The 20,406-nt window shown below is 47.1% G+C and overlaps 1 protein-coding gene across 11 annotated transcripts in view; it reads right to left on the reverse strand.

Moving 5' to 3' along the window:
- Positions 1 to 20,406, reverse strand: part of Cep164 (centrosomal protein 164) — a 71,398-nt gene that overhangs the window by 12,680 nt on the left and 38,312 nt on the right. For 10 of the 11 annotated variants that reach the window (XR_012445608.1, XM_074066662.1, XM_074066661.1 and 7 more), the window contains 7 exons: positions 15,549 to 15,935; positions 14,285 to 14,362; positions 12,429 to 12,512; positions 7,902 to 7,978; positions 6,771 to 6,935; positions 6,273 to 6,419; positions 2,410 to 2,613 (listed from right to left, as the gene is read on the reverse strand). Coding sequence is in view for 10 of the 11 variants with exons in the window: in XM_074066662.1 (XP_073922763.1) it covers positions 2,410 to 2,613; positions 6,273 to 6,419; positions 6,771 to 6,935; positions 7,902 to 7,978; positions 12,429 to 12,512; positions 14,285 to 14,362; positions 15,549 to 15,935 (1,142 nt within the window). In the remaining variant the exon portion in view is untranslated. The remainder of the gene's footprint in view (positions 1 to 2,409; positions 2,614 to 6,272; positions 6,420 to 6,770; positions 6,936 to 7,901; positions 7,979 to 12,428; positions 12,513 to 14,284; positions 14,363 to 15,548; positions 15,936 to 20,406) is intronic. The other variant, XM_074066659.1, reaches the window with a different exon arrangement.

Genomic DNA, 20,406 nt, shown 5'->3' on the forward strand with positions numbered 1-20,406 from the left:
AACAATTGCAGGCTGCTTGGTCCCAGGCTCCTCTGCCTACAGGCTCTCCTCTGCACGGGATTCACTCAAGGAAGGTTACAGCCACTCCAACCTGAATCTGGATCCACATTCTTGCACTCCCCACCCTCTATACTGTTCTAGATACATCAGATGTATCACCATGTCTAAACCTTGCCACACTCTTCCTTGGCCTTTGCTCATGCTGGTTCTTCTGCCTAGAATTCCATTCTTCCTCCTAAGTCATATTCACTGCTCAACACCCAGCTCCCTCCTCTTAAGGACACCTCTACAAACCCCAGGATCCATCGATGCACCTTTCCTGTCATACCAAGTACATGGACCCTTCTTATTCCACGCTATCCTGTATTGTGCAGCATACTGCACCAGAATCAATCTTTCCTATCTCTGTTTTCCTTGCAGGTCTAGGAGCTTCTCCAGTGCAAGAGTCTTGTCTTCAAATCTGTTACATCCCAAGCACTGAACACAATTAACTGGCATAAAGTAGATGCTCAATGTAAGTGTTGGATTTAAACACTATTATCCAGCCCCAAACTGTAAGCAAGCCCTGACTATCCAGGAAAGATATTTTATCTACAGATCAATGATAGCTGTGACTATTTCACTCAAAGCAGACATACAGCTGCTTACACAAACCATATCCTTTTTGGGTAACTCCTCATACAGCCCCCAAACCAAGGGATGTGTACTGCATACTTAAGGAATTTGGCCCTAAGAAAAACCACATGATTCAAGCTGGTATGTTAACACATGTCTATAATCTCAACACTCACGAAGCTGAGACAAAAGGATCAAGAGTTCAAGGCCAGCCTGGAGTACACAGCAAGTTTCAGGCCAGCCTGAGCTACATAGTGAAACCCTATGTCAAAAAAAAAAAAAAAATTCCAAAGTCATTTTGATTTAGGATTGTTTCCTACTTCAAGTTACTAGCACCACTGCTCTCTTCCATATGAGAGGAAATTTGAGTTAAATAAAAATTGTTCCTTCTAGACTCCCCAGAAACCCTTTCCCTTTTTTGAATGGCTAAATTTATATATAGCAAAACCAGACACTAGAACTGGCAGGGACATTAGAGAGAAATCCACTCTCTCCATTGTATAGCTAAAGAAACTGAGGGTCAAGCATGCCTGCCTTCTCTTGTTACAAAATCAGCTGTGCCTTCTAGAAATTTCTACCCAGTGGAAGTTTCCTACAGAGAGAAGGGGGCCCACCCCTCAGAAAGGCTCAGGTGTAAACAGAAACAACAGTAGCCAGTGGCTCACACCTGCAATCCTAGCTACTCAGGAGGAAAAAGATCAGGAGCATCTTGGTTCGAAGCCAGCCCAGGCAAATAGTTCAAGGGACCCTATCTTGAAAAAACCCATCACAAAAAAGGGCTAGCAGAGGGGCTCAAGGTGTAGGCCCTCAGTTCAAGCCCCAATACTGCAAAAAAAATTTTTAAAAACAGAAACAACAGGTTTCTTGTGATAAACTGTTTTGAGGACAGCTAGGCAAGGCTGTACCCACAGAGAAATTACTTAGTCAAATCTGGCTGAAACTACTGATTTCAACCAAGAAAAGCAAGTGCTGTACGGAGCAACTATTATGTTCCAGGCCCTGAATCAGCACCGCCAGCATGCTAGCCTCTACCACAAACTGACAGGGCTGTTAGGAACCCCTCTGGGGTCCAGAGATGCAGGCAATGTGAAGTACAGTCAGAGTAGTCAGAAAGAAGGGAGAGCCTGGTGGCCTGGCAAAGAGACCCCACCAAGATTTCCTCCGATGTGGTTCATTTTAAGGGCAGCTGGGTCACATCCTGCTTGAGTAGGCCCTGGCTACCAAAAGAAACATGCCATGGGAGGTCTGTTCTTTGGGGTCCCAGCTGAGAACCCAAGAGGGCATGACAGAAGTGCAGAGCTGGGTCAGCAGATCCTGTGTTAGGTTAATGAGAGGGACTGTCCCTGGCCCAGCTGGTACTCAAGTGGTGGTTTTCTATTTTATTTTCTGCAAATTAAGCATAAAGCCTTTATACATTCATCACTATGTATAATCTTAAAATACTAATTCTCTATCACCCTTGGATGTTCTTGTCTAAAATGACAAGATTTAGCCTTTAAATTGCCAAATAAACAAAATACATAAACATTTTTTTTGGAGCACCTTTCTCACCCTTGGACTATGACAGGTTGCTCCTCTCCTTCTCTGTATCCATTTGCCCTTTTCTCCTTACTAACAGAACTCTGATTTTATTTTAGCACAGAAGGAGGCCAGCTAAAGGACTACGTTTCCCAGTCACCCTTACAACCAGGGTAACTAATGAGACACAGTGGCAGTTACTAGGAAGGTTTCTATGGGCATCCCTGTGGGGCCCAGGGCTCAGCCCCTATGTCCCTCGCAGGGAAGGAGCAGGACCTGAGGGTCTTCTCCTTTTGCTGGCGAAGCTGGAGCATCTCCTCTTCCTCCTCTTGTCCCAGCTTCTCCCGCAGTTGCTGCAGCTTCTCTTGCCGTGACTCTAGTAGCTGCCTCTGGACTTCCTCAAGTTCCTCAGCTTCTTGCATGGCCTTTATTGCAGCCTCTGAGAGTTGCTTTGGGGAAGCTGTAGGCTCTGAGGATCGTCTGCAGGGGATGAGGGGTAGCTTATCACTTCAGCATTAATATCCACTCACCTTTTGGCACTGGGGTCCACATAGCTACAGAAGGCCCACGGAAAGGAAATAAACAAATCAGGTCACATAGGGCAGGCAATAAGATACAGTCAACATCCGTTCTATGGAACAAGACCCACTGAAGCTGAATAAGGCCCAATGACCTAGGAGAAGGGCAGCTCATAGCAGGCTTCCAGTACCTGGTAGGTTATGGTCTGAGAGCAAAAGTTGAAGCTGTAGCTCAAGAGCTGGCAGAACAGGGAGAGTAAACATCTACCCTAATGGATTTCTCCCCAGAATGGCTCATAGCCCTGTGTCCATGTCCCCATTAGAGCTCTGTTCACTACTTAAGGCTTATGCCAACAATTTGGAAACAGTCCCCAGAGACTGCTCTCTGCTCCCAAAACGGAACAGAGGCCAAGACAATGTATATGAGCTGGCTGGACAAGCAGCAAACTCCCCTCCCTCTCACCAATAGAGCCAGGCAGGAGACCTTCACTGAGCCAAAACATAGCAGGTTTTCATCTGCTCGAAGTTAAGTGTTTTTGAAATGGGTGGAAAAAATTCAGAGCTAACCTGGATGCACACCTAAGTAGTGAGTAAGGTAAGGTAATGGTATTGGTTTACAAGATGTCTATAGAGTAAAAAGGACTGTCATTTGGCTTGTTTTCTGCTTCTTGGAGGAAATACCAATTGAAAGTCTGAGACCATTTTGAGCAATGAAGGCATAAGCATGATAAAGCATTTCACCTCCCAGGGTGACTTTGCACTCTGGGTCCCTGAACCTCAAGTTAGCACACAGCCATCACCCTTCTCATACAATGCTCAGGCCTCTGCAGGCTGCCACAGTGTCTTAGGAACATGTGAGTAGGACCCGAATCAAAAGGACCAAGCCAGAGTCAAACAGGGGAGCCAAGCCCCACTCTCCTTCTAGCTTAGCACCACAGGCAGCAGATGGAAGGCAGCGGGTGAGAGATCAGAACAGCAGAAGAAAACAAAACACAGGAATCCCACTGCATCCCCTTGAGACCAGACAGAAGAGGACAGCAGAAGCTACCAATGTCTCTGATATACTGTTAAGACCCATCCTTCCCCTTTGCTAAAAGTAGAAAGTCTTGAGCCATGCCTTCAATTCTTTTCTGCACTCATCTCCATCTCCTCCCTCCCTCGAAATCCTGACTTCCTCTGAGTCCCAGTAGGTTCAACTGATGCAGATGTAAGCGATGAGGCTGCCACCTCCTCTGAGATGCTGTCCTCTAAAAGGGCCTCTCCCCCCACAGCTCTCTGCCTCCCCCCTACAGCTCTCTGCCTCATCAACTCTCCAACTCATTTCCAACCTTGGCTGAAAACATCTTTTTTCCCTGTGATGGTACCTTTTAATGTCTGTCTCCCTTGTGCACTGTGTAGCTATGTGGAGCCCTAGGGACAGATGCAGCTGGAAGGGGCATCCAACCGCATGGCAGCACATGGCCAGGCTACATGCACCAGTGAGCCCGCTTGCACACCTTGCACTCAGGGAAACAGGACTGTTTTCTCCCTCCTCGGTTTTAAAGACCTACTATCTCAAAATCTCGCTTAGGTCCAAGGCACTGAATAACGCCCAAAATATCCAAGAGACAACTGGTAAGCTGCAGAATCCAGGGCCAAGGCTGGTATGATTTCTAGGCTGCCCCTTCAGATATCAACCTCAATGAGACCCAGTTTCCAACTATGAGGGGCAAAGAGGAGGCTCTGGGAGAGCGTAATCATTTCAGGCTGATTCTCTCTTGAAGACAGGCAAGTGAAAGACGAAAGTGGGAAGGCAGGGAGGAAGAAGAGGTACCCCAAGAACACTCAGAAGTGGGTTACTACCACAAAAGGGTGAGACTCAAAGAGACCTTGTCTCCTATTACATTCAACTCAGTGGTTTGGATTTACTGACTATACATCCTCACCAAAAATGACAAAGGGGAGTACATCCCTGTTTCCCAGTCCTAGCCTTCTGGTGACAAAGCCTGGCCTTGCCCTTTCTCTCTAGCCTGCCGTCTGCTCCTAGCCCTTCTGATTCAGCTGTCAAGCACAGAACTACTTTCCACATACCCCAAAAACCAATCAGTTCCTAATGCAGCTATGAAGATTAATGACGCAGAAACTATGGGGTCTGAAAGACCCAAATAAGGCACAGAAGGCATTTCCTGAGGGGATGAAGTAAACTGACCCTGTGGAGTCAGGGAAAGTATCTGAAGACCCAGCAGGAACAGCATCATTGGGATGAGAGGAAACACAAAGTCAGGTCACCAACTAGCCAAGTCACCTGGGGAAGAGCTGGAGCCTCAGGTTCCCCTTCAGAGTTCCTAGGAAGATGCTCCACTGGCCCCTGCCTAGCTTATCCTCTCTCTGAACCACACTTGATTTCTGTCCTCATGGAAGGCACCCTGATCTGACTGTCCATGGCCATCAAGGAGACCTGGGAAAGCCAGAAGATTCCTCTGGTCACAGCTTTCATTGTAGGATACATTGTCACCTGAACACAGTAGCTACCCCTCCCCTCCATGACTCCTGCAGTGTCATGATGTTGATATGAGATTGTAAGCATAGGTGTCCTGCCAGATCTCGGTGACACTTCCTATGAATCATCAGTTCAGGAACCTGTCCCTTCTTGACAGTCGGAGGTCCTTTGTAGCTCTCATTTGCGGGGTGGGGGAATGAATAAATCCCAGCACCAATCTTTCTCCATAAAGAGAAAAGGCACAGTGGTTGCACACCAGAAGCTGGAAGTCAGGCCCTAGTGACTAGGATCTAGTCCTAACTCTGCAACTGACTAGTTATGTACCCTTGGCAAATTCCTTCACCTCTGCTCCCTATCTGAAAAGGAGGTGAGAGAGGTAAGTGTGAGCACGAGAAGAGACAATACAGTGACTTCTAAAGTGTCAAAGTGCTGGTGCGACACTGGTGAATCACAAAAACATGTTGCGCTTTGAGCCCAGCACACAAGGTATAGCCTGTATATGGTATAATCCCATTTATACAAAGGTGGAGACTTGGAGAAAACAATTTGTAGGACAGAAGTCAGAACAGTGGAGACCTGGGGTGAGCGGACTAAGATGGGCACAAGGAAACTTTCTGGAAGGATGGAAACACTGAGTGGCTGTTACATGGTGTGCACACAAGCAAACAGTTATTGAATTGTACATTTCAGGTTTGTAAATCTCAGTGCACATAAATACCTCAATAAAAATGACTTTAAGAGGGCTAGGGGTGTGGCTCAAGAGATAGTGCACTTGCCTTGCAACTGTAAGGACCTGAGTTCAAATCTCAGTATCACCAAAAAAGAAAAAAAAATTTAAGAGAAAAACAGTGCTTTACCAGATTTTTGCTAATAAGCCAGAAGGTCCACCCATGTCCACCCTCATAACCTTGGATCCTGAACCAGAGCCTCCAGAAAGTTGACCCCAGACAAGGGTCAGTGATGATGACAGCTGCATGAAGCTCTCAAGAACTCACACATGGTACCAAGGATGCCTCAATCTCCCTTATACCACACTCCTTGGGCTCAAGCCAGAGTATCCCTCCCTACCGCTCAAGAGGGTATGGGCACTCAAGTTACCCATACACAGTTGGAACAGGGACAGACACATAAAATGGCCTTACACCTCTGAAGAGACTGGCAGGGTAAGGCTGACCACCACCTTCTCCTCAGGCTCCTCGGCCTCTTCCTGCAGAGGGCCCAGCTCCTCAGCCCTTAAGTGCTGCTCCCTGCCCTTCTCGTGGGCAGCAGGTGGGCTTGGGGCCAGATCCCTTGAGAACAAATATGAAGCAGTTGTGTTAAAGTCAGTCATTTACACTGAAAACCAGACATTCCCACACTGCATGGGAAACAGGATGGTTACAGCACCCAAGAAGAACCTGTCCACACAGGAGGTGTTCAGTGGATGCTGTTGACTGAGCATTGCTGCTGCTCAGCATCCCCAGAGGCTCATTCTAATCTGATGAATCCTAGGACCAGCTAGACCTCTTGCCAGGTTGACAGAGGCACTAGCAAAAGTAACTGGGCTCTGGAAGCTCAGGAGCTCTGCACCTCCCTCTCGAGTTCCATCCCCATCTCTCAGCCCAGCACACCACCCAGGAGCCCTTCTCCCTCATCCTTACCTCTGGCAAGACACCAGTGGACTAGGTCTAACTACAGAGTCCTCCCCAGGCTCCTCTACTTCCTTGCATTCAGGCTGCCCTTCAGGAGACTGTGGAGGCCCTTCTTCATCGGCCTGGCTGTGAAGGGGACTATGGAGCTCACCGTGCAGAAGTGGAGGAGATAACCTATTTAAACCAACCAGAGCAGCAGAATCAAGCCCTCCATTTGGAGAGCAGGAAGTGGAATTAGAAAGGCAGTGTTGTGTCCCCCTAGATTCCTCCTCCTCGGCCAGACCTGCATCTGCCCCACACTGACAGGGCACAGCTGGATATGCTTAAGGGGAGACTCCCTCCTGAATGCTCCTTCTGTCTGGACCACAGTCAGACTCCCCAGCTCCCTGCACAGCATGTGCTGGATCCCGGAGTGAGAGCTGGACACACACACACACACACACACACACACACACACACACACACACACACACACACACACACACACACCTGTCCTTTCCTAGAGTTCACTATCACTGAGGCCAAGAACTAAGTGGAAAATGGGGAGAAAGAGACACTAGGCTCAAGTGGTCAGATTACAGAAAACGCATGAGGTTGTAGCATTAAGGAAGTGAGAATGCTAAGAGCTTTCCAAGGTCCAAAAAGAGGACAGCTACTCCCCTCTCTTTCCAGGATATCAGCCATTCTCCTATGGTGGGCTCAGGCTGAGAAGCTGGAAGCCCTGGTTAAACAGACAGACACACACACCCTCTGCATCGCCATCTCTGATGCAGCAGGGCCCTGGCTCAGACCTCTGAGTCACGGTACCGACCCTCTAGCCTGTCTCCCTTGTTCATGATCAGGTCCACACAGCTTAGTCAACCCAATCCAGCGAGGAGGTGGAGTCCTGGATCACCAGTGTTATGTGCAGGCTCTCATCAAGTGACACTCCATATTCCTGTTCAGTATCACAGAACTCATTCACACACGTGCACTCACGCAGACATACCTTGTACAACAATTCGGCCAGTTCACCATCTGCCCTCAGGCAGGGCAAACTGAGCTATGCCAACCACTAAGCCAGGAATTCTGCCCAAGTACACACCATCCTGAAGACACCCCTGCCTCAGGTCCCTGAGGGCTGCCTCCCACATACTGTACCTCTCAGAGTCTTTGGACTGCAGCTCTGCTTGGCTGGACTGGCTGGCATCCTGCTCTTCTCTTCCTAACCCCTGGGCCTACAGCAAGAAGTGGTGGGAAATGTGGATTAGAAGGGTCTGCATCATCCTGCTGAGTCCCATGCTTAGCAGAAGCACTGAGAGGTGGTTTTCAAGAGGATAGGGCTCAAAGGACACCGAACAGAAGGTCTGTCCATTGTACAATGCAGCTTCCTGAGCTCTAAGCCCCAGGCTCACTGCTGGAGCAGGAGGCAGACAACCACAACCACTGCACACAAAGCCAAAAGCCAAGGACAGCAAAAGAACAAATAAGAAAAAGAAAGCCTGGTCTCCTGCTTGGAAGCCTGCAATACCAGCTGCAAAGAGAAAGCAGAACTATCCATAAACACCCCAAATCCATGAAGGCCCAGATCAGCAGCACCAGTGGTATACAGGGGTGCTCTGAAATTAAGTGGGCAGACTGAAGGCAGCAGACAAGTGCAACAGGAAGGAAGAATCCTGGAGAGCATGGGTCTTGCCTCAGACCAAAAAGACTCCACCTGACACCATGAGGAAAGAGGACATTGACATTCCTTCCACTGTTCCATTCTGAGCTTGACTAAGGACATAGGTCCCATCAATAGACAATGATGCCTCTTCCCAGCCTGGGATTATATCATCCACTCAAAAATAAACCCCCAAATCTTATTTTAAATCTTGGGTGTCTGGGCAAATTTAACAAGCTGATTTAAGAAGAAGAGGAAGAAGAGGAGGAGGGGGCAGAGGAGAGGGAGAGGAGGAAGAGAAGAAAGGGGGAGGAGAGCAAGAAGAAGAAACTATTCTTGATTATTATTTCAAATACTTTCCCACAGGGGTATAGCGGTGCAGTCTGGAAGTCTACCTCCTCCAATGTACAGAAGGAAAGTAAACCACAGTTCTCAGGGATTCTGGTAAGGATTAATGAGATCGTGAACAAAGTCAACTCCTTGCCTAAAGAAGGCATACCGTAAATGTTAGCTCCTTTTCCCACATGCCTCTTGCTCTCCCCCAGCCTATGGCAAAAAAGGAAAAGGCTTTGCCAATGCTGGTCCCCATTCTAGGATCTACACTCCTTCTGTCACCCCAACAGGAGCCCCATCTGTTCAGGGACACAGGGGTCAACAGGAGAGGTGCAGCAGGAGACAGCTTACTCTGTCTTTCCCAGTGGGGTCCCCAGCCTGTGCCCACCACCCTCCACACCTCTCCACTGGCAGCCTGAGCCCCAGCAGCTGTGGCCAGCTCTGCCATCTGGATGGACAAGGAAGGCAAAGCTTGAACTAAAACCCAGCTCCCCCAAATTACATTAAAAATAGCACTGCTGCCTGTGAGCACCTCTCAAAGCCTGCAGCAGAAGGGCTCCCTGCCAGGGCTGCCAGTCCTCATCGCATCAGCCTAGGCAGAGCCTGCAGACAATGACAGGGGAGAGTGGCCCTTCTGTCCCACCTCCTTCTCCTTCCAGTGTTCAATTCACAATGTGTCTTCCTTGCAAATCACATCAAACTCATCAAATAGCTCCCTTTCTCACTTTACAAGAAAAAAAATCACACAAGCCAACTCCATTCAATGAACTAAAATATAAGACAAGTAGTAAAAATTTGGGGATTAAGTGCTGAGTTAAAAAAGGACTCTGGGATATAAGCCAAGTATCATGAGGAAAAAGGCAAGCAGATTGAAGGGCTGACTGCAGACCAAGTCTTTCTGTCTGCTCCCATCTTATTTCAGCTTCTGTAGTTTTGCAATAAACTAAACTAGCTCCCCTGCCAGAGAAAAAGAAATACCTTGGGGAAAACACCCAGACAGGAGAGTAGTTTTATTGGATCCTTGGACCTTTTGCCCCAGAAAAGGAATAAAGGAACTTGAGAAGGTAACCAGCCATATCAGCATTCTTCAGAAACGGAATACAAGAAAGCACATACTAAGCCTGTGACATAACACTGCTCAAGACACAATCATCCCATCCTTAACTCAGCTCCAAGGAGTTGTGTGATTATTGTTTGTTTATTTGTTTATAGCACTGGGGATTTAATCTAGAGCCTTGTGCTTGCTAGGCAAGCACTCTACCATTTAAGTTAAGTTCCCAACTCTTCTGTTTTGTTTTTGAGACAGGGTCTTTCAGGCTGTCCTCAAAATCTGGACACTCCTGCCTCCAGAGTAGCTGGCATTACAGGTGTTATACTAAGACCCCCAGCTCCAGGGTCTCCTGGTACAGGCAGGAGGATCACAAGTTTGAGGCCAGTCTGAGCAATTTAAAGAGACTCTGTAGCTCAGTAGTAGATCTTTTGCCTAGCATATATGAGGCCATGGGTTCAGTCACAAGTACTGAGGGAAAAAAAAAAGATCCAGTCCTCCAGTGAAATAAATCATGGTGCATTCATATAACAGAAGGCTATGTAAACAATAAAAATAATAAGGGAGATCTATATGCAATAAATCAAGTGTCTATTCTCAACTTACAGTGCACATTGCTAAGCAATTTTGGTAACATAATCCTGATTTTTGAGGGAAGAAAGAAGACACATAGAAGATGGATATTTTTATATGCTTACATATACACAGAGAAACTTCTGGAAAGGCACATGAAAAATATTAACAGAAACCATCAATTAGTCCCTGCCCCTGGAAGTAAAGCCACAAGAAGTAGAGGTCTTTGACATTCTGTATTATTTGAAATCATTCTATAACTTTTCTAATTTATTTTGAAAGCTATTATTTTTATAATTCATTGTGATCATTATCTTGACTGTGATGCTGGTTTCAAAGGAATATATATGATAAAATGTATCAAATGATGCACTTTAAAGGTACAATTTATTGTCAGTCAATTACATCAGAAGCTGCATTTTTTTTTTTCAGTGCTAGGGATTGAACCCTGGGCCTCATGCATGCTAGGCAAGCACTCTACTACTGAAGTACATAAAATATTTTTGAAATGAACACATACTAGGATAGTTCAGTTATAAGACTCTGCCCCAGTCCTGTACTTGGGAAAAATCTGGAGAATATAGCAAAATGGGCAAGAGCCCACAGGAAGGACAAAGGGGACCATATGTATGATTCAGTCTTTCCCAAAAAGGGGCTGCTGCTCATTCTTTCAGCTCCACCTCCCTACTCAACCCCTTCAGCCTGAAGACAGGAGACAGCTAGAAGCTGAGCCCTGCGAAAGGCTCTATTTGGTCAGACAACCTGAGTGCTCAGTGTTACCCACACCCCAACAAGCTGGTCATGAGGTATGTTAGAGCATCCTCTGCCAGGAGCTGGCTGCCAGGGCTGGGGCAGGGGGAGTAGAGTTCCTTAGAACCAAATGCAAGCCATGCCCTGCTCCTACTTTATGTCAAGTGACATGCCCCAAAAAGAGACTGTTGGCCTCATTAGGTCTTAGGTAGGACACAGAAATCAATCTTTTTTCAGACTCCCAAATAATTCTGATACTGCTCAGGTTTGACAGCCAAAGCAACAGAACATACCCCACCCTGACTCGGCAGCTTTCCCACTCACCTACTGCCAAAGGGGACTCACAATGCACCTACTCAAAACCCTTCCTGACCAGTTCCACCCGCCCTTGTGGGTGCTTGCTTTCACACCCATCCAGCACTACAAACAGGGTAACCAAAATCTCGTGGGGACCTGGTGGCTGGGCAGTGGCCCAGGAAAGCATCATCCAGACCTGGGAGGAACATGTGGAGCTCAAATGCAATAGGCCTAAAAGCTACCCTGTCTCCAGCACACATTTCACTAAGGGCTTCCAGGCTGGGTTCCTATTAACATCTTGTTTGTTTCACCCACCAAATTTCCATTTCACTCAACCAAATGCTCCCTGAAACTTGCAAGGATCATGTGCCAGGATCTTTCTTCTAACCAACTCACAAAGGAGAACAGAAAACTCATCTTTGTACACTACTTGGGTCAGAAGTTACCCAAGCCCATGCACAGTTTATATCCAGTGGGGAAGGCAGATGAACAACCACAAAACAAAATAAGAAGTCCCAAGGACAGCAAAGAAGGGGACCGATTCATCTTGCTTGGGAGAGATGGCACCAGAGGTAGGCTTCCAAGACCAAGAAGGAGCTTGCTGGGCAGAAGGAGAAGCAGCAGGGCTGGCAGAGAGGTAGTGGAGGTGGAGCGTGTGTTCTGGGAAAGGTGAGGGGCAGACCAAGCTGCTGACCATAAGCCAGCTAGGGACAGGCAGGGCAGGTTGGAAAGTACCTTGAAATCCACAATCTCCACAGTGCTTTGCACATGAGCAGGTGCTCAACCCTTGGTTGCTGAATGAATAAATAAGTGGATAAATACACAGGAGGAAATGTTTTAATTCATGGCAGCAACAGAACAGGAATAGTCAGAGGCCCCATCAAAGGCACAGTCAGTCCCATCCTTTAACGAATTAAAAGGGAGAGAATATGCAGAAACACACACTGGGTTGGGAAGAAGTCATGTCTGGATTACTCCAAAAAATGACTGCTAGGGAAAATGAGGCCCTCACACAGAGACTCACCTCCCAACGAGCTCCATCCAAGACTGGGGAAAGCAGATCACCATCCAGGAGGTGTTCTGAGATCCGGTTGCAAAAACCAAAGTCCTGGAGACAGTGGAGAAAGCCTCAGCACTCAATGGGACCTCTCCTCCAGCTCAACGTCAGCCTTCCAGAACGGTGTCCACTATGTTCCAGGCACTATGATAAGCTAACCATATCTAATTTAATTTTGGAAATAACACTGTGATGGGATGGAAAGATATATGATAAAGCAAATGTAGTAAAATGTTCATTGTGGATGCTAAAAGGCAAGTTCCTTTAATTTTTCCATGTTTGAAATGGTTTGCAATAAAATTATAGGCAAAAAAATAATCCTGTGAGATGGAAATTCTCATCTTCATCTCATGGACACACAGAATTCACCCAAGGTCACACAGATGATAAGCAAGAGGGTGAGGGATCAGACGGGCGCAGGGGCCCATCTTTCCATGACACATGCTGCAAAGCATGTCACTCTTCAGCTGTCTCTCCCCAACCAGTGCCCAACCAAGGCACCATAAGTGCCAACAAACCTGTGGGCGGCTTGGAAATGAGGGCTGGGGACTCCCTCCAGCTCATTCCTTCCCCCTTCTCTCTCATACAGGTGCCCTTCTGGATGACGGAGATTAATTAGCAATGCTTTCTCCACAGCTTCTCTTTGGGACAGGCATCAGGTGCCCATAGCAGGGCCAGCACCTCAACACCCTTTGACTGCCACAGAGCCACGCCCTAGCCCCTCTGAGCCTAAGATCTCTGCGGGGCTAAGTGAAGGATTGCTACCAAACAGCATGCTAATGGGAACAGTTCTGTCATCAGCCTGATAAATGGCAGGACGCCCAGACAAGGTCTGGTCCTGCTGTCCATGGCCTCCTCCCCCAACTACATAGAGAAGAAAAATGCTGATGGGAACATTTCACTACACAGTGGCTGCTTTGGAAGGCCAGACCCCTTGCTTTCAAGAGTTCAGTGACATAGCTATTCTTCATGAACAGTTCTTGCAAAAACAATGACTTTTTTCCTTCCCTTCCTAGCTTGTGGGATTTTCTTCTTTTTTGGTGACATTTTCCTTTCGATTTGACTTCTTCTCAACCTAACACACCTGCCATCTGCCTCCTAAGCCCATGGCTCAGTATGGGGCTAGAGCACACAGCCTCCTAATTCTTTCACAGCCCTCATATCATCACTGTTCATCCTGACCCTCTTCCACTAATCTCTTCCCTTTCATCTGCCTCCTCCAAACAGATGGAGGGTGACTTGTAGAAGTAATGCTCGGCCAAAAAGCACCCAAACTCCTCCCCTTAGACTCAGACCTGGAAAACAGAATTGGGACACAGAGGCTGGGTGGAAGGTCTGGGACAAAGAAACCACAGATGCTGCCCATTGAGGACAGAGCCTTAACTTTAAAAAGGAGACTATAGCCCTCCTGGCCAGAGCCTAGAGACCTGTCCTCACCACAGCCTGATGACCCCAGAAACAAAACCTTCCAGTCTCTAACCTCTTGTATTTGTGTACCATTCCTGCTAAAGCCCCGAGACACCTCACATGATCTCACAGGCAGGTCATATACCATACACAATGAGAGTAATAACAGCTAACACTTATTGTGTATATGCTTGCATTTTACACTCTCTACTTCACTTTCCTCTCACAGCAAACCTATAAAGTAGATAATGTTATCCTTAATCTGGAGTTATTGCTTAACTGGAGTTAGCAAGATCTAAGTCTGAGTCACAAATTTCCCACTTACTAGCTGTGGGACACTAGTTAATTACTTACCTCAGGGGAAAAAAAAACTCAAGTTTGACCCACCACGCTGTAGCCCCTCATCGCAAACTCACCAGGCCAAGGAAGGGCTTAGGGTCAGAAGCCTCAGAATCTGAGAGCAGTTCCTTCACATGTTCCATGATCTCTGACTCCTGGGGGGACAGATCCATAGAGAAGTTGCCCAGGGCAGAGCACAGAGGGTCAAGGTCACTATCCAGGGAATTCCCGTTAGGTCACAGCACCAACACAGGACTCAGCCCAAACCAAACTCTACCTATTCCTGAAAACTGAGACACGCATCAGCCATCACCCTGCTGAGGCTGAGTGGCCTTGCATGGACAACCACACTCTGAGCCAGATCAATAAGGGTTTAAACCAGCAAGGAGAGCGAGGCGCAGTGGTGATGGCCAGAAGTTTGATGATATCCTAAAAAAAAAAGGCCAGAAGAGTGTGTCTTTTCCACAAAGTAGATAAAACCTCTTTAAATGAATTCCCTGTCTACCTGGAGGAAGAACAGGACTAAGGGTAGGAAAATTTACAGTGCTAAAGGTTCTCCCCATCAGACCTAGGTCTATCTACTTTGGTCACTTTGGTTGCCTATTTATGCTTCCCTACATAGATGACATGACAGGCATGAACCTCTACACCCCACTGGTTGAGATGGGGGTCTCAAAAACTTTTTGCCCACGCTTGTCTCAAACCATGATTCTCCCAATCTCTACCTCCTGAGTAACTAGGATTTCAGGCTTGAGTCACCTTGCCTGGTAGGTCACTGGCCTAGTCTTATGAAAGCAATCACTTTCATGTTGTGGGTCCAGAAAGAGCCACAGAAACAGATGAGAAAAGTCTTCCTTTAACCTAATTTACCTTTGCTGGAACAGAACACTCTGGTTATAGTACCCTTTGCCTTCCCCTACATATGTATGCGCACATGCAAGCACACACCCCCCCACACACACAGACCCTCACACACACACACACAGACCCTCCCCCCACCACCACTTCTTAGAGAACCAAGCCTGTAAGTAGAAGGGAGAGGCACAGGGGAAGAGGAAGTAAGCAGGAGAAAAGAAGAGTGGGAACACCCCAGGAGGGTACAATGGCAAACCACATTTCTGTTCTGAATTTCCAATGCCAGCAGGTTTGCATTTTCATTCAGGACTTTACTACCTGCTGGATCTGGACATAGTTGTCACAATTAAAGGTTCTGGCTGATGTTGACAGCCCAGTGCAGAGGCTGCGAATGAATCCTAACACAGTACTAGGGACAAGCTGTGTAGGGCTGGAGAGAGCAGCAGAGGGTTATATACAGCACCTACCCAGGACACAGTGACTTACCTTGCTGGCGTCTGATCTGCTCTCTCTCAGGACAGAAGTCTCTCTCTTTGGCTCCTTTGCTGCTTCTTCGCTCCTGGAACTCTTTTCTCCTGCATCCACCAGGTCCTCTGGTGAATTCTTTTTGGGGGACTTGGTAGGCTCATCACCCCCAGGCTCCGCCCCAGGGGTTCTGGGACTTGTGGGAACCCTACGATCACTCTTCTCTTGTTCTTCTTTTCCTAGGAGCCAAGGACTTGCCTCTCCATCCTCTAGCCGAGTGCCATTGGCACTGCTCAGACTGCTGTCTGCATCTTGGTTCAAGAGTCTACCAGGAATAGGAGGCCTTACGGCATCTGGGTCAAGAGAAACATCCTTCTTCTCTGCTGGCTGGCTTGTTCTTGGAGACTCCTGGGGAGCATAGACCAGGTCAGAAAGGAAGATACAAGGATACAGAAGGAGTTTAGCAAGATGCTACAAGATGGAGCTGCCATTCCTAGACTCCCATGGGCCAGCACTCAAGTTCTGACCATCATGGTTTTCTAACACTCAAATAGCTTTTAAAAACAGTCTCCCCACCCCAGATCTACTGAATCGAAACTTCTGTGGTGATGTGGGTACACCCAACTGGGCCCCATCCACTGTGGCTTGGAAATCACTGGAACTCTATCACCATCTATAGTGCCCTCTAGTGATAAATCTGCCTCACTCCATGCTCACTAACCAAATCACACAACTGCAAACTCAGAAGACAATTTTACTTAAGATGATGATGGACAATCACATGAAAGAAAGCTAGTAAGGTCCAGAATTTCTAGTTTTCACTTTTCACAAGCAGCAGGGAAAATGAAGAGGGTACCCTTTCTCCCCAAAGCTTCCCTGTACAAGCTGACCACTGGCAACCCTAAAGACAACATCTTCCATTTGGTGGGGCCTCTGGGAAGTAGATGCCAAGACAGAATTAGATGTGCAAGTGGTTTATCAGGGGAGAAGCCTATGGTGGATAGAGGAGGCAGGAAGGACCTTCAGAACACGACACAGGTCCAGTGCCTGTGACAGAGGGCAAAAGGAGGCACAGCACAGTACGGAGAGAATCTTGGCTAGCCCAGCACAGATCACAAACTGGCTGCCATCAGAGAAGGAATGTGTGAGGCAGCAGCTAGTGGCTGTCAATCTCCTAAGCTCCCCTCGACAGGGTCTCTTTTTTTTTAATATTCATATGTGCATACAATGTTTGCATCATTTCTCCCCCCTTCCCCCCGCCCCCTCCTTTACCCCACCTAACCCCTCGATACCAGGCAGAAACTATTTTGCCCTTATCTCTAGTTTTGTTGAAGACAGTACAAGCAATAATAGGAAGGACCAAGGGTTTTTGCTAGTTGAGATAAGGATAGCTATACAGGGAGTTGACTGGCATTGCTTTCCTGTACATGTGTGTTACCTTCTAAGTTAATTCTTCTCAAACTAACCTTTTCTCTAGTTCCTGGTCCCCTTCTCCTATTGACCTCAGTTGCTTTAAAGTATCTGCTTTAGTTTCTCTGCATTGAGGGCAACAAATGCTATATAGTTTTTTGGGTGTCTTACCTATCCTCACCCTCCCTTGCGTGTTCTCGCTTTATCATGTGATCAAAGTCCAATCCCCTTGTTGTGTTTGCCCTTGATCTAATGTCCACATAAGAGGGAGAACATATGATTTTTGGTCTTTTGGGCCAGGCTAACCTCACTCAGAATGATGTTCTCCAGTTCCATCCATTTACCTGCGAATGATAACATTTCATTCTTCTTCATGGCTGCATAAAATTCCATTGTGTATAAATACCACATTTTCTTAATCCATTCATCAGCAGTGGGGCATCTTAGCTGTTTCCATAACTTGACTATTGTGAATAGTGCTGCAATAAACACAGGTGTGCAGGTGCCTCTGGAGTAACCCGACAGGGTCTCTTGAAAAGGGATCTGAGCCATGCACTTCTACAGCAGTCACTCCCTGCTTCTGACACACAAATCTAAGACTAGTAAAAATCTAAGGCTGGTTCTGCTTGAGTTCTTTAGAGTTGACCAAAATAGAAACAGAAAACCCTCCCTTGGAAATACAAGCAGTGATCTCTTCTGGGCTCAGGCTGAGAAGCCTTCCTCCCAGAAAACATCTGTGCTAACACTTGGGCTGCCAGGCTGAACAGCTCCTGATCGGGGATTTTCAGAACTTCTGATTTCTACCCTGAAGACTCAAGCAAGAAGCATGAGAATTAGTGCTATAGTTTGGATCTGGAATGCCCCCCAAAGGCCCATGTGTTAGATGGTTAGTACCCAGGATGGCACTATTAGGAAGTGGCACAATCTTTAGGAAGTAGGACCTAGCAAGAGTTCTTGAAGTTATAGGGAGTGTGCCCTTGAAGGGATTGTGGGATCCCAGCCCTTCTCTCTTCATTCCCTGGCTCACAATGTAAGCAGTTTGCCCTGATGCATGTTCCTGCCACAATGTGCCACCCACCATAGGCCCAAAAGAATGAGGTCGATTGGTCATGGACCTGAACCTCCAAAACTGTAAGCCAAAATAAACTTTTTCTTTTTTTAGTAAGTTAATTCTTTCAATATAGTGATGGAAAGCTGACAATCACAACTAGAGAGTTGAAAGTTTGAAGGAAAAGCCCTAAATACAGCATTGATTGATGCTCTCTGCTATAGTATCTGTTGAGCCCAAAGACATGACCCTTGCCTGCAGAGCTGATAGGCTACTCACAAGCTAAGCCAATCTCTTCAAATACAGTGAAAGGAGGCAGTAATGTGGAGTGGTTCAGAGCTGAGCTTTGAAGTCTGACTGCCTCAGCTCAAATCATGGCTCCATGCTTGTAGATGTGTGGAGGCAGAAAAGGCCCTTAACCTTAAATAACCATAGACAGATTATTTCACTTCTCTGTGCCTCAGTTTCTTCCTCTTCAATACAAAGATCCAGTAAGTAGTGGCTACCTCACAGGGCTGCTGGAAAGATTAAAAAAGCTAGCACTCATTGAGTGAGTAAGGAACTTGGAACTGAGTCTGCACACTGTCAGTGTCCTGAATGTTCTGTGATGAGACCCCTACGTTCATCCACTGAACACCACCTACATGCCAAACACTGACTTGGGAACCTGAGTATGACCAAACACATCTTGCCTTCAGGGAATTGAACTAATTACTGAGAAAAGCGAAATGTCCCAGTTAGGTCTGGTTATAAGCCTTGACTGCCCAAAGCCAAGCAGCACTAGATGCAGGGTGGCATTGTCACCAGCCCCAAGCCTGACCCTGGACAAAAGGCAGAAGGTAAGTGGAGAAGACAGTAACTGCCCAGTGCTGCCCTCCTCACATCCTAGGCTTGCATGAAATAAATCTGCTGCCATCCCTGAGCTGGTGAGGGAGGATGAGCATCTCTCCAGCAGATGAGTAGTTCAGGCTAAGGCTGGGCCTCATGCCCATATCCCCAGCAGCACTCAGCAGGAGCGCCACACATGGTCTGTGGGCTCTGTGGACTCCAAGGAAGAGGTAACAGGTTCTTGGGGGGCAAGGGGTGTCTGGCCAGCCACAAGCCTCACTCAGCAAGGGGGGCCAATCCACCCTGGTCAGTTGCATCTCAAGATTAAAGAAGGCTCTCCTGCTTAAAGCTGGGAGTGAAATCTGGCACCAAGAGCACTGCCTAGCAACAGATTTGGATAAGGGGACAGAAGAGGTATGAGATCCCAGACAGCCTCTAGCAGGAAGTTCCCACCTCCTCACTTGACCTCCAGCCTTTCCTGTCTGCTTCTTTCGCTCATCTCCAACCACACCCTACATGTGTCCTTTTCTCCTGCCTGGGGCCGAATATCAGGCTGTTTCTCTACTTTACCATGCACATTCTATTTATTCATTTTTTTAAAGTTATTTATTTATCTATTTGGTACAGGGCTTTGCAAAAGCTAAGCATGTACTATACCACTCAGCCACACCCCCACCCTAAAAATAAACCCTCCCTCCCCTCTCCTGACAAACTGTCACAGGTCCCCACAGCATTAACACCTCTTCCAGAAAGCCCTCCTTGGTTGCTAGGGCAGTGGGTCTGTGATAAGCTTTCCCCATCCTCTGTAGCTATTATAAATGTTGGCTTCCTTGTCTGTTCCCCTCACCAGATTAACTCCCTACTGTGCTCAGGACCTAGTGGCTGGCACAGAACAGATGCTCAGTAAAGTCACATTGATTGAATTTTTTAAAAATGAAAGAGTGTGTAGTACAGATGTTGGACTTGAGGCTTCCCTTCCTTCTCTGCCAAGTGGAGACATAATATTTATTTGTCAAGGTCATACAGGTATTAGACTATTAGCACCTTATTATGAGAAGAAAAATAGCTAAACAAATGTCAACTCTAAAATAACTCTTCAAAATGATGAAAAAAACAAGTGGCCCATCAAAACTCAGAGGACATCAGTGGCTGAGGGTGGCTCAGTGGTACAGCATTTGCCTAGCATACCCAAGACCCTTGGTTGGTTCCAGCCCAGCACTGCAAAAGTGGGGGAAACAAATCAGAGGATACCAAATACAGGTAGTTTCTCATTCTTAAGCCTGAGAGAATACAGCAGACTATAAGAATCTTTAGCCCAGTCCGTCCAACTCTCAAGCTTAAATTCTTCGAAAGATTTTTCAGCTTGGGGTATAGCTCACTGGTAGAGTGTGTATGTAGCACATGTGAGGCCCTGGGTTTCATCCCCAGCAATCCCTCAAAAAGGAAGATCTGTCACACAATGGGGTTTGATTTTAGTCTGTCTGCCTAAATATGGAACTGTTAAAATATGGCTGATGCTAGAATAAATGACTTTGTACTCTCTGCACCCATGTCGGCTCACTGCAATGGCAAGACAACCAGAGGTGGGGAAAG

Source organism: Castor canadensis, chromosome 2, assembly GCF_047511655.1.
Source record: "Castor canadensis chromosome 2, mCasCan1.hap1v2, whole genome shotgun sequence".
Taxonomy (NCBI): domain Eukaryota; kingdom Metazoa; phylum Chordata; class Mammalia; order Rodentia; family Castoridae; genus Castor; species Castor canadensis.